Source organism: Schistocerca americana, chromosome 2, assembly GCF_021461395.2.
Source record: "Schistocerca americana isolate TAMUIC-IGC-003095 chromosome 2, iqSchAmer2.1, whole genome shotgun sequence".
Taxonomy (NCBI): Eukaryota; Metazoa; Arthropoda; class Insecta; order Orthoptera; family Acrididae; genus Schistocerca; species Schistocerca americana.
In genome coordinates this window covers 371,062,868-371,077,257 of record NC_060120.1, presented here as the reverse complement: position 1 = coordinate 371,077,257, position 14,390 = coordinate 371,062,868, and the positions used below count along the sequence as shown (strand labels likewise).

At 44.5% G+C, this 14,390-nt stretch overlaps 1 protein-coding gene across 1 annotated transcript in view; it reads left to right on the top strand.

Moving 5' to 3' along the window:
• Positions 1-14,390, top strand: part of LOC124594028 (bone morphogenetic protein 8B-like) — a 149,762-nt gene that overhangs the window by 68,838 nt on the left and 66,534 nt on the right. Inside the window, exon 4 of the mRNA XM_047132380.1 lies at positions 8,480-8,798. Within this exon, the coding sequence (XP_046988336.1) occupies positions 8,480-8,798 (319 nt within the window). The remainder of the gene's footprint in view (positions 1-8,479; positions 8,799-14,390) is intronic.

Sequence of the window (14,390 nt, the reverse complement as noted above, 5' to 3'; positions counted from 1 at the left end):
ATCCAAGCACTTCCATCGGATTGCCACAGAATACAGCACGACCTACCACTCCAAATCACTCGTTTCTAGTTAGCCACTGGATTGTTGTGTCTGTCTTTAAACCGCCTCATGCGTCACTTAGCACTGACTACAGAATTGTGAGGCTTATGAGGAGCTGCTCGACCACTACACCCCTTTCTTTATAATCCACTACGCACAGTCATTGTGCCAGCTGAACTGCCGGTAGCACTTTGGAACTCACAAGTCATTCCTTCCGCGGATTTCATGTGATTTTTTACAACTACCCTTCGCAAAGCTCGTCAGTTCCTGAGTGAGGTGGCAGTATTTTGGTACCTTACAAGGATTCCGTCCCACTCCTATACATGCAATTATATAGTGATTAGACATTTGCTGACAGGTCTAGAAACGTTTATTAACGGTAAAGAATATGACTAACTTCGTCAAGTACACCAATATACTAATACTTGTAAATCACTTATTTGTTGGGTGATGGCCTTTTATATGGAACGGCTGTGTAAGTTTAGTGAAGCCGTGGGCCCGAGGCTGCACAATGGGCCGGGGCCAGACAAGAGGCCTAGCGGGTGTCTCAGGGCGGCAGTAGCTGGTTCTTGGAGGGACGCTCGCCTTGGACGGTCGCCGAAACGCAGAACAGTGTATGTACAGGGTGTTTCAAAAATGACCGATATATTTGAAACGGCAATAAAAACTAAACGAGCAGCGACAGAAATACACCGTTTGTTGCAATATGCTTGGGACAACAGTACATTTTCAGGCGGACAAACTTTCGAAATTACAGTAGTTACAATTTTCAACAACAGATGGCGCTGCAAGCGATGTGAAAGATATAGAAGACAACGCAGTCTGTGGGTGCGCCATTCTGTACGTCGTCTTTCTGCTGTAAGCGTGTGCTGTTCACAACGTGCACGTGTGCTGTGGACAAGATGGTTTATTCCTTAGAACAGAGGATTTTTCTGGTGTTGGAATTCCACCACCTAGAACACAGTGTTGTTGCAACAAGACGAAGTTTTCAACGGAGGCTTAATGTAACCAAAGGACCGAAAAGCGATACAATAAAGGATCTGTTTGAAAAATTTCAACGGACTGGGAACGTGACGGATGAACGTGCTGGAAAGGTAGGGCGACCGCGTACGGCAACCACAGAGGGCAACGCGCAGCTAGTGCAGCAGGTGATCCAACAGCGGCCTCGGGTTTCTGTTCGCCGTGTTGCAGCTGCGGTCCAAATGACGCCAACGTCCACGTATCGTCTCATGCGCCAGAGTTTACACCTCTATCCATACAAAATTCAAACGCGGCAACCCCTCAGCGCCGCTACCATTGCTGCACGAGAGACATTCGCTAACGATATAGTGCACAGGATTGATGACGGCGATATGCATGTGGGCAGCATTTGGTTTACTGACGAAGCTTATTTTTACCTGGACGGCTTCGTCAATAAACAGAACTGGCGCATATGGAGAACCGAAAAGCCCCATGTTGCAGTCCCATCGTCCCTGCATCCTCAAAAAGTACTGGTCTGGGCCGCCATTTCTTCCAAAGGAATCATTGTCCCATTTTTCAGATCCGAAACGATTACTGCATCACGCTATCTGGATATTCTTCGTGAATTTGTGGCGGTACAAACTGCCTTAGACGACACTGCGAACATCTCATGGTTTATGCAAGATGGTGCCCGGCCACATCGCACGGCCGACGTCTTTAATTTCCTGAATGAATATGTCGATGATCGTGTGATTGCTTTGGGCTATCCGAAACATACAGGAGGCGGCGTGGATTGGCCTCCCTATTCGCCAGACATGAACCCCTGTGACTTCTTTCTGTGGGGACACTTGAAAGACCAGGTGTACCACCAGAATCCAGAAACAATTGAACAGCTGAAGCAGTACATCTCATCTGCATGTGAAGCCATTCCGCCAGACACGTTGTCAAAGGTTTCGGGTAATTTCATTCAGAGACTACGCCATATTATTGCTACGCATGGTGGATATGTGGAAAATATCGTACTATAGAGTTTCCCAGACCGCAGCGCCATCTGTTGTTGAAAATTGTAATTACTGTAATTTCGAAAGTGTGTCCGCCTGAAAATGTACTGTTGTCCCAAGCATATTGCAACAAACGGTGTATTTCTATCGCTGCTCGTTTAGTTTTTATTGCCGTTTCAAATATTCCGGTCATTTTTGAAACACCCTGTATGTGGTCACCGACCCGGCTGACGGCCGAAGCGCCGGGCTGAGGACCGCAGCGCCGAGTTGTACGAGAGAATCGGGCGTTGTACGAAGTGCGAGAGCCTCCACAGTGACCGGTGCAGGCTGACTGGCGCCATGTAGTCGCGGACGCAAACAGGCAAATTGGAAGCGGCCAGGCGACAGGCTGGCGCCTCGAGCCGTTAACTGTTTAGGCACGTACACCGGACTTGTTCCTGCGCGAAATTTCGAGCCGGACGTTCCGGACTGGCACATTCTCTTATAGCGTTGGTAGGAGGGATGCCTTATTGAAAACTCGACGAAAACTTGAGTGTGATTGGTCGGAACCGTTTAGTATGATGAGAGAAAGAGCATTCACTGTGCTTTGTAAGCTACGATTCGCCCGTCTGTACCTAGGGGAAGGTAAGAAGAGGCGAGCTGGTGAACCGGCAGTTTTAGTTACAAGATTCCTGTTTGAACTCTGGAAGGAGCGGGAGACCCTCAACTCTCAACAGAGCAGGAACATGTTCTTGTCTTTGCTCCCAAGCGCACTGAAGAATTCTGTTTTAGCCTCAGTGCGACGGAGAACTTCTGTATTAGAGATCAGTAAGGGCACTGTATTTTACTGTACGTTTAAAGACAATATTGTACTCCGCCTTGTTTTGGGAGTCCTCTTCTTGCACCTGACACAGTTCTTGGGAGCACTTTGCTGTTATTCACTTGCGCGTAAGATGTTACTGAATTCTGAATTCCACAAAAAAATGGTACAAATGGCTCTGAGCGCTATGGGACTTAACATCTGAGGTCATCAGTCCCCTAGAACTTAGAACTACTTAAACCTAACTAACCTAAGGACATCACACACATCCATGCCCGAGGCAGGATTCGAACCTGCGACCGTAGCGGTCGCGCGGTTCCAGACTGAAGCGCCTAGAACCGCTCGGCCACACCAGCCGGCCCTGAATTCCGCCTTGTGATGGGAGTTCGAGTCTTACGTTTATTGTTGACAGTAAAGTGACAACATTCTGCTTTGCTTTAGCAGTTACAGATAGCAGCCTGCCGTCTACGGTCTTAGGTTCAGATCTCACCACATTTGTGGATGTGCAGCTTTGTCACAAGCGGAAGTTACACTAAGTATGATCATTGCATTCACCCAGCACGCTTTTGCTACGGTGATACAGCCAACGGCACTATCTTCTCAGGGCAGATAGAGAGTAAATTGGTGGGATGATGTATAAAGGTTAGTCCACTGAGGTTACACGCCGATCAATCGACTCGAGTAGCTTCTAGTTTTTGGTACAACAGACTATCGCGTAACTTTCTGAAAAGTGAATGAAATAAATTATTCTGATGAACTGGAATGAAATATTTTGTTAAATATTCTCTCTTATGTTAGTTAAAAGCCACGACAAATTTTTCTCAGGGCGCTATTGCGTATTCCAACGTGAAGACACCCGTCTTACGATGGATGAAAAAAAAATCTTTCTGTAATGTTACGCTATAAGCCAATTAAACAGTGCTAAATATTTCCTTTTTCGTGAGGCTCGATGCTCCAGTATAGCTGCCTATGTGCAATGACAGCGTATACATTTAAAGAAAATATCTTTCAATAAAACTGTACCCCTGGCTTAAAAATTGAATTGGAAAATATTACAAGACGCCGTTTTGTATTTATTGAGATTAATCAGTTCAATACTTTCAGAATTAAATGACTATTAAAAAGGTTTTTATCATTTTATCATTAAAGGCGTCGCTTCAACAATGCACTTACACAAATTGGCCAGGGCAACATTTAATTATTACATAACTAATTCATAATTGGGGAAGGTACTTTCTTGCTACTAACAAAAACACACTCTACAGTAATTATTTGGATACATATTTAACAAAAATTATAATAACGCTACAGATAACTGTATTAATTACAGACCGTGATTTACATGTGTCCGTCAGCTAGAACATCAGAACCAAGAAGACACAGAAGACAATGAAACAAAATAACGTGCTTTTCTTTTATACCACTAGACAAAGATTACAATTAATACGATTCTAAGAGCGCATATAGCGCTTCTTTATGGCTGAATATCGATAAGTTAATTTTGTACTACTACTTTTTCCGGAGGCTATGCTATAAGACGAAGTCAGTCACATTGTGTAGTATTTCTCAGATCGCGTTGACCACTTTGGGCAGAAGCAGGCAGAAGTTTCCTAATATTAGTTAAGTCCATTTATATCACAACTGTTTGAGTCCACAAGACATGTACCGCCGTAAATTTCTGGGCTGTTATTTAAAATAAATTATACAGTGAACACTAACATTTGTCCTTCCAGTGGCATTATAATTCCTTGATCTTTCTTTCATTGATACGAGGGTTGTTTTTTAAGTAAGGGCCGTTATTATTTTTAAAAAAAAGATACAAATACTTTTGTAAAAAAACTTTTATTTTCTGATTCTACACACTTTTAACTATTTTTCTACATAGTTGCCTTGTTTATTTAAGCACTTTCCATACCGTACAACTAAGTTTTTAATTCCCTCTTCAAAGAATACGGCCGCCTGCTCCGACAGCCAAGAGTTCACGGCCGCTTTCCCTTCATCGTCGTCATTGAAGCGCTGCCCGCCAAGATGGTGTTTCAGGTACCGGAAAAGGTGAAAATCGCTAGGAGGAAGGTCGGGGCTGTATGGTGCATGGTCCAAAACTTCCCAGCCAAAAGAATCAATCAAATCCCGAGTCTTTTGAGAGGTGTGAGGCCTAGCGTTATCGTGCAGGAGCAAAACTCCTTTTGTCAGCATGCCGCGCCTTTTGTTTTGAATTGCTCTGCGGAGCTTCTTTACAGTTGCACAGCAGGCATCTGAGCACAGCGATGCGTACACGTCAGCTACAGAGCTGCAACTTGCATCAGTGTGAACGGGAAGGATGCCGGTAAGTGGCGCGGTGGCTTGTTGCGGCGTCCGCGCGAACTACGGGACTATACGCGCGAACGGCCCTTACTTAAAAAACAACCCTCGTATGATTGTTGTTTTAATTTGTGTTCTGACAGTAGCCACAGGCGGTACGTATGAGCGATAGGGCCAGATTTCAAGATCGCGATACTTTAAAGTTGCCTTTGCCCACATTAGCACTGACGGGTCTCCCTACCCGGTTATCTTGAAACTCCACAGTTGAGAGGTAGGAAAGTACTCGCAAAAATTATGTTGTACCAAACTCACACAATACACGAGCGAGGGCGCATTAGACCTGTTCGTCAGTACAAGAGGTATTTTGGTCTTTATTTAGCTGTGGTTGCTCCTTCGCGTTTCTATTTCACAATCACATCGCCAGTAGTGGACATGGACAGGTTTAGAAGGTTGAAATCTCCCTGACAGATTTGTTACTCGGGTAACATGCAATGGCTATTCAAACAAATTTCGGGCTTCTACCCGGTCGTCGTGTAATTCATCCCACGATGTTTCGACTAGGCGCCTTCCAGCCATCGAGTCATCGAAGACTGACGAAAACTTTCTCCATTCGGCAATATTCAGCGCGCTACGAGTGCTCCGCGCTTACGTCAAAATCAAATTGACAGACGGATCACACTTCCCGGCGGCAGCGCCCTCGTTGGTGGACCCGCGAAACTCAGATATCGTCTGCATTACCGCTCGCCGCGGCCGTTGGTACACTCTGTCGCCTTCAATTAGAACGAACCGTGGAGATGATGGGGCTCCATGCACTGTCCAAGTGGTAACCACAAACAGGGTCATCAGCTTTTCCCCCAGGCGTGTTTCAACGTATTCTTTACTAATGGAATCTCAAAAAGACGCTGCTGTGGTCAGAATCATAGTTCTGTCACACTCCATTGAATGTCAAGTGGAAATACAGTGTTCAGCAACACCGGAATTGCTTGGTTGCAAAAGGCGAGGGCAAAGTTGATGTTCAGTGCAGTGTTCTTCCACTGTGCGTGTGGTCTGTCCTACGTCAACCACACCACACTGACAAGGTATTTCGTCAGTTCCGGCCTTCCACAAGAACACGTCGTCTTTCACTGATCCCAAAAGGTCTGCAGTCTTAGATGGTGGACGGAAAATCACCTTCACCTGAAATTTCCAGAGGATTCCTGCTATTTTAAACGAAATGTTGCCCTCAAACGGAAGAAATGGCAAAGATTTTGCCGGGGCACTTCCATATTCTTGGTTGTAAATGAAAGTGCTCTGTTAATCTACTGGGTGGAATATCAATTTTCTCTTAACACTGTCGGCGAGCTCTCTAGACAAGCCATCTTGATCTGAGACAGTGTGAGCTCTGTGTACGAGTGTTTTAAGCAAGCTCATAGTTTGTTACGGGTGATGACAACTTGACGCTTGCAAATACAAATCAGTATGGCTGGCCTTACGATAAACTGAGTGCCTCACACAGCCATCATTCTTTCGTGTAACCAAGACATCCAAGAAAGGCAGACAACCGTCTTTTGACTGATGACCTTAGAAGTTAAGTACCACAGTGCTCAGAGCCATTTGAAGAACCGTCTTTCTCTGTTTCCATTGTGAACCGAATGTTGTCATGAGTGGAGTTGATGTGGTCAAGGAACTCCATCAATTTATCTTCTCCATGAGGCCACACTATGAAAGTATCGTGCAAATCCCTCGAAAATACTGTTGTTTAAGAGTAGCTGATTCAAGCGCTCTCTCTTCGAAATCCTCCCTAAACAGGTTGGCCACGAAGGGAAGCAATGGACTGCCCAAGGCGACGTCATCAATCTGCTTAAAACATTCTCGGTTGAACACAAAATAGCTTGAGGACAGAGCATGCCGAAACAAAGCAATGATGTCCATATGAAACTTTTTGCCAATTAGCGCAAGAGAACCTGTGATAGGGACCTTTGTGAAAAATGATACCACATCAAAGCCAACCAAAGGGCCAGAACTATTTAGACGGAAAGCCCCGAGTCTATTGATAAAGTCAGCTAACTCGCGGATGTGGTGTGAGCATTTGCCCACCAACGGTCTCAGCAAAGAAACGAGATGCTGGCTAAGTCATATGTAGGAGCGCCAATGTTGCTCACTATTGGACATAATGGAACAGTTTCCTTACGAATTATTTGAAGACCTTACAGTCTTGGTGGTACACAACCATGTGGTCTTAACCTCTTAATGACCTATTGCGGTATGGAGGAGGAATTCAATAATGCAGAGGTTGTCCGTTGCACACGTCCTGTGGGGTCGTAATGAATCCGCCTACAGGCAGAATCACGTAGAACAGACCATTCATCTTATCATCATACACACTACGAGGTAGCAAAACGGCTGCATTATCTTCGTCAACCTTCAGTACCATTACATCAGGGTCCTCTCTTTGAGGGGCCGACGGTGCGGCCGAGCGGTTCTAGGCGCTACAGTCTGGAACCGCGCGACCGTTACGGTCGCAGCTTCGAATCCTGCCTCGGGCATGGATGTGTCTGATGTCCTTAGGTTAGTTAGGTTTAAGTAGTTCTAAGTTTTAGGGGACTGATGACCTCAGAAGTTAAGTCCCATAGGGCTCAGAGCCATTTGAACCATTTCCTCTCGTAGATTTCGCAGTTCAGTCCTTTCTGCAGAGGTTAAGTAACTAGGTTGAGGAGGAGCTTTCAAAAGAGTACGGCAAGTTCCTCCTCTTATTTCTTCTGCAGCATCCTAAGGAAGGGGTCGCACAGGTTCTTCACATTCAATGACCGGTCCACGTTCGACGCCACTCAGCTCTCATGACTAGCTCAATCTGCCGTTACTGCATCCCTATTGAAAACACAATACGCCCCGCCACCTTTTTTACTGGCAGTGATCTAGTGATCAATTCCGCACACTTCCATAGCCTTGGATTTCTCCTCTAGCCATTCCGCCTTAGCCATTTTGCACTTTCTGCCAATCTATATTTTGAGGCGTCTAAATTCCCGTTCCCTCACTTAATATGCTGTACTTTTATTTTTTTCTCCTTTCGTTAGTTAAATTCAGTATATCCTGTGTTATCTAGGGATATCTGTTAGGCTTTGTATTTTTTCGTATTTAATCTTCTGCTGCCCTATTTCTCCTCTCAACGCGTTAATATTGAAGCACTCACTTATTAAAATATTTGGATTACTATGCTGTGATCGGATGAATTTCTTATTGAAACTCAATAGCTATAGTAGTCCGTAATATTTTAGTAAGTGTGGCGTTTCCGGTCATTAAATTTTACATTTAACCCTACAGACTCTGTTTTTTGATGCCAACAGATCAGATCAAATTTCGTGTATAAACACGTGTAACGCGGGCTGGTGGCGGTGCGCAGGTCCGCGTGTACCAGGTGGAGGACGAGGCGTCGCTGGAGCGGCCGGACACGCAGCGGCTGCTGAGCGTGCAGGCGGTGGGCGCGCGCAGCCACGGCTGGCTCGTGTTCAACGTGCGCGCCGCCGTGCAGTCCTGGCTGGCGGGAGAGCCGCGCCTCGGCCTGTTGCTCGCGGCCACCACCCTCGACGGCCGGCCCGTGCGTCTGCGCTGGGCGCGCCACAGCCAGCGCAGGCAGCCGCTGCTCGTGCTCTTCGACGATGACGATTCCGCCGCTGTTCCTCCTGTTGGCGATCCTACGCCGCTTTCTTATCGCCGAGCAGGTGAGTGTCAAAGTCATACAGCGCTTACTGCTGGAAATTATTCCGCACTTTAAACAAGAACACCGCTTTTGTTGATGCTGGAAGACACTGAAGGATACACGTCTGCTTTCCAAACCTCCATACTACTAATAGCGTCCATCTTCAGTCTCACTGTTCTCTGAATGAAATTTCACTCTGCAGCAAAGTGTGTGCCGAAACTGCATCGCAAATTAAAACTATGTGCCGGTCTGGGACTCGAAACCGGAACGTTTGACTTTCGAGGGTAACTGCTCTGTCCACTGGGGTATCCAGGCACGACTCACGGCCTACTCTTACAGCTTTACGTCGGCCAGTACTTCTTTCCTACCTTAGGAACTTAACAGAAGTTCTCTTGCAAACGTTACTGGACTAACACTGCTGCAACAAAAGATATTGCAGAGAAATGGCTTACGAGGAGACAGTCTCAACTTGGGGTCAAGTGTTTTAAAGCCTTTTAGGATTAGAAAGTACTCGTTTTAAGTAAATTAAACACCCTTTTGGCCGCCAACGCTCCGCCGTTTACGAGGAATAACGTGACGCGACTCATAGACCCGTACTGTTACAAGTATAGTGCGCGCAAAATGTCGTGGCCGCTAAATGCGCAGTCGACTAGGGAAGCGTGGGGAGAGTGGCAGTGGTGAGGGATCGCTCAGAGTGATGTAGGTGAAATGTCGAGCTCTGGAGGTGAAGTGCCGTTCTAAACTGAAGCCCACATTCACATTTTTTGGAAATATTTAGCGGGGCCCCTCCACGCCCACACTTGCATGGTTACCATTCAAAAAGACTTGTCACCTCTTCTTTGGTTAGTATCTAAAAAGAATTCCCACGAAAATGCAGCGATTTATTTTCGCCTGGTTTGTTAACGCCCCTGTTTTAATAAAAGACCAGAGGGAAACAACATCACGCAAAGATTCTATCATGATACATTCCTTGATTATGAATCAATTAAGCGCACCAGTATTTCAGAACCGGGGCCCTGCAGTTTTGAATGTCAACGTAGATGCTTTCCTGTGACGGTCGTAAAAAAACGTTGGAGTGCGAGGGCACTGCATTTATATAATGCGCATGGTGTAAACACAATTTGTGTTTCGCATGCATCTACGACAAGTATCATCGACATCAATGTAGGGGCTGTGCTCCAGACGACGGCAACGATAGCGAGTAATAAAGCCATCACAAATGAAATATATTGCACATTTTTAAAAAATTTTATAATAAATAGTTGTAAATAATTAAGATTAACAGCGTTCCAATCCACAGATTAGTCGACAAAATCGTGGAAGAATGAGTAATATATCGTCAGATCGTAATAGAAAAGAAAAAAAGGAAAGAAAGAAACAGAACCTCCGAGGCCGGGAACCGAACACAGATCGCCCGGCTGGTAATAGGGTGCTCATCTTCTGAACCACGCAACCTTGGCGATAGCTTCCCCAATAGCGCAGGTAAATGAACCGCGTCACGTTTTTCAAACCGATTTTCGTCGGAAACGGCTGAGCGTTGGCGCTAAAAGGGTGAGGCTGGGGTCTTTAGTTAACTTACGAGTACTTTACTATCCTAAAAAAGGCTTTAAAATCCATGACCTCAAGACAGGAACGTCTCCCTGTTAGCCACAGCTTAGGGGGATTGTTTCCAGGATGAAATTTTCTTCATAAGGTCCTCCATTTCAGAAAACGATTTCTGAGTACATTTTTTGGACGCTCTGGTTTACGAGAGAGAAAATATCTGCCTGGATTTGGAACCACAGAATGGGACGTTACTCCCTGAAATCTCTCAGGTAAACTGTAGGAAATAATTTAATGACTGAACTAAGATCGAAACACGTTTCTCCTCTTCCTAAGACTCCGTTGTACACATTCAGCATGCATTTTAGTGTGCTTTATACCTGTTAATTAAATACATCTAGTGAAGCTATGCATTAATGCTCAAGTTTCTTTGAAAACATACGATGTACGATATTTCTGACACGATTTTCTACGAACTCTTGGCTACTGCTATATGAACAGAACTCCTCTGACAGCTTTTCGTTCTGTCGATGGATCCCTCAAGGATAGTAAATGAGAGTGAACCTTTCGAAACACACGAGAAGTTCTCGGTGCATTTGTCGATCCATTTCTGGTGAAGCACACCTTAAGAGACACTCGAGAATGTAAACACTGGAGAGTACGACCACATCAACAGGTTCGTACTCTTACGGAATGGGACAACAGGTTGGGTCGTAAACGGAGGTGTGGCACACGTGCTAACTTGTATACCTACAACAGAAAATACGACGGAAGTTCGATTATTCGATCTGGGTTGTGTCACTCGTTTGGCGTTAAGAAAAATTAATATAAAATGTTGTTAGTGCATACTGATGATCTTGAAAACGAAGTCGTACGCCTGAACATTTTTTAGGTATGTCACAGAAAACGAAGTCCGATCTGTTCCCTGTATATTGTTTTTGAAATGCCTTGAATCGTCATTTGAAAACCCAAGAAATATTTCAACTCAGTCCAGCAACTAGCAGCTCTTCTTCGTTGGTTAGCCCGCATCTCGTGGTCGTGCGGTAGCGTTCTCGCTTCCCACGCCCGGGTTCCCGGGTTCGATTCCCGGCGGCGTCAGGGATTTTCTCTGCCTCGTGATGGCTGGGTGTTGTGTGATGTACTTAGGTTAGTTAGGTTTAAGTAGTTCTAAGTTCTAGGGGACTGATGACCTAAGATGTTAAGTCCCATAGTGCTCAGAGCCATTTCGTTGGTTACTAGTGCAGGTATGACAAATAACTGTAGTAAGTTATTTTCTGTGACGATAGTAGCTCGATGACAGTATTTTGCGTAGTGGGTAGGATTACAAAGTTTCGCCCAATACAGATTCCGTGGTAGCATTCTAAGCATAAGGTGACAACTTTGGTTTTAAATAACAAATGTGTGGAACAATATATACAGTACATGGGAGAAACAGTTGGTTTTATCCGTTTCCAAGATACAGAGATCCAAAGTTACCCTACTTCTAGACGTAAAATCCGGTATAAGGCGAAAACTAAATAATAAATAACCGTGCAAATTGCTCAAATTTTAAAGGCTTATTCTCCGAGCATTTATGCAGAAGAATCTTCTTCCTGTTTTCAAAAGTCTGTTACCGAGAAACAACCCAAAAACTCATATTTTGGGCACCAAAATCCAGTCGCGGATTCCGAGACGGCTATGCATAGCAAATGGCTTAATTTTTCCGATATATTTCTACGATCCCGATATTGAACAACCTTCAAAATTAGAATGAAATTTTCACTCTACAGCGGAGTGTGCGCATATATGAAACTTCCTGGCAGATTAAAACTGTGTGCCTGACCGAGACTCGAACTGTTCGGCACACAGTTTTAATTTGCCAGGAAGTTTCAACCTTCAAAATTTTCTTCATATCTATATCCGTTTCCGAGATATTGACGTTCAAAGTTATCCTAATTGTACACGTAAATCCGGTGTAAGGTGAAAACGCAGTTTAAAGTCAAATATGCTGTAAGTGTCTTCGTTATCATCTGGGAACTCCATGTTGTAGTACTGGAGCACATGCAAAAATTTTTTTGCATTTAAAATCTGGTCTGGGAAAAGAAGGGAACAAGCGGAAAAATGCTCCTATCGGAGCACAAATAATGCGAATATGTTCCTGTTTATTTAAAAGACTGACTGAAATGTGGTGTACCAGCTGCCCACTTCTACCTTGCTCACCACCTTTTAAAAATTTTGCAAACATTTTGGCATGCGAACATGTCTGCGCTTTTTTGAGCTGAGAGAGAAGAATACAGCGGCACTGGCAAACAGAAGGAGAGCTAGTAAATACTGGAAGATAGTATACAGTCTTTGTGCTATAGGAAGAGCGAAGGAGACAATGGCAGCGTGAGAGAGAGAGAGGGACACAATGGCACTGCAACATAGTTGACAATGACAGAACAGTGCTAGGGGAAGAGTGAAGGAGACAGCACCAGGTAAGGACGAATAAAGAGAAAGACAAAGTGGAAGTGCATGAAAGTCAGAGATGATGAGAGACACTGTATATGACAATGACAACGGGGAAGGCAGAGATAACGACAGTGAGAAGAGACAGCAGCAGTAGGAAGGAAGGAATGTAGAAGTGTTAGAAACAAGATATCAGCAGTAAGAGACAGCAAGAGGGAGATAGTGACTGTGAGAGGCGACTGTAGTAGTAGGACATTGTGAAAGGGGCCGTAGCTGTGAGACGTGGGACAATGACAGAGAGACACAAAGATATAATGACAATGAGTTGGGCTGCATGAGTGACTGAGTACGGGCAACTTGGTGTGCATGGGTATACGACTTACAGCGATGGACAAGTGTGTGCGAGTGAGATAAAGTTTGGGGGAGCTTGTGGGATTGAAATGTGAGTTGCATGTTTAAAAAAAAAACGCGAATACGTTCGCATGCCAAAATTTTTTGGAAAATATTAAAGGGTAGTGTGGAAGGTAGAATAAGGTAGCTGGTGCCTCACTTTTTAGTCAGATTCTTTTAAACAGGGACATATTCGCTTTTCTTTTTTCTTTAGGTTGGTGTGTCATTTAAAAATTGAAGTAAATCGGTCAAGAAATTATCGAGTTTTTGCAAATGTTTTGCCTTCTTGTAGTATACCGGGTGTCTCTCCCATGGGTCGTTAGGCGCATTTTCTCTGGCGTTTCGGCATATATCATAAAGCGGTTACAGCATCGATGATTTCAGCCGTAAATAGAAATATTAAAAAACGCAGGAAGATTTTTCTGTTTAGCAAAAGTGTCAAAAAGCAGATTTCAGAGTACTTGACGGCTCAACACAAAATTTTTGTCTCAAGTACAGATAGTGTTGAGGATCAGTGGACAAAGTTCAAAACCATCGTACAATATGCATTAGATGAGTATGTGCCAAGCAAGATCGTAAGAGATGGAAAAGAGCCACCGTGGTACAACAACCGAGTACGGAAGCAAAGGGAACATCACAGCAAACATAAACATAGCCAAAGCCTTGCAGACAAACAAAAATTACACGAAGCGAAATGTAGTGTGAGGAGGGCTATGCGAGAGGCGTTCAGTGAATTCGAAAATAAAGTTATATGTACTGACTTGGCAGAAAATCCTAAGAAATTTTGGTCTTATGTCAAAGCGGTAGCTGTATCAAAACAGACAACACTCGGTGACCAAAATAGTACTGAAACAGAGGATGACAGACTAAGGGGCGAAATACTAAATGTCTTTTTCCAAAGCTGTTTCACAGAGGAAGACTGCACTGTAGTTCCTTCTCTAGACTGTCGCACAGATAACAAAATGGTAGATATCGAAATAGATGACAGAGGGATATAAAAACAATTAAAATAGCTCAAAAGAGGAAAGGCCGCTGGACTTAATGGGATACCAGTTCGATTTTACACAGAGTAAGCCAAGGAACTTGCCCCCATTCTTGCAGCGGTGTACCGTAGGTCTCTGTAGGTCTCTAGAAGAGTGTAGTGTTCCAAAAGATTGGAAAAGGGCACAGGTCATCCCCGTTTCCAAGAAGGGACGTCGAACAGATCTGCAGAACTATAGACCTATATCTCTAACGTCGATCAGCTGTAGAATTT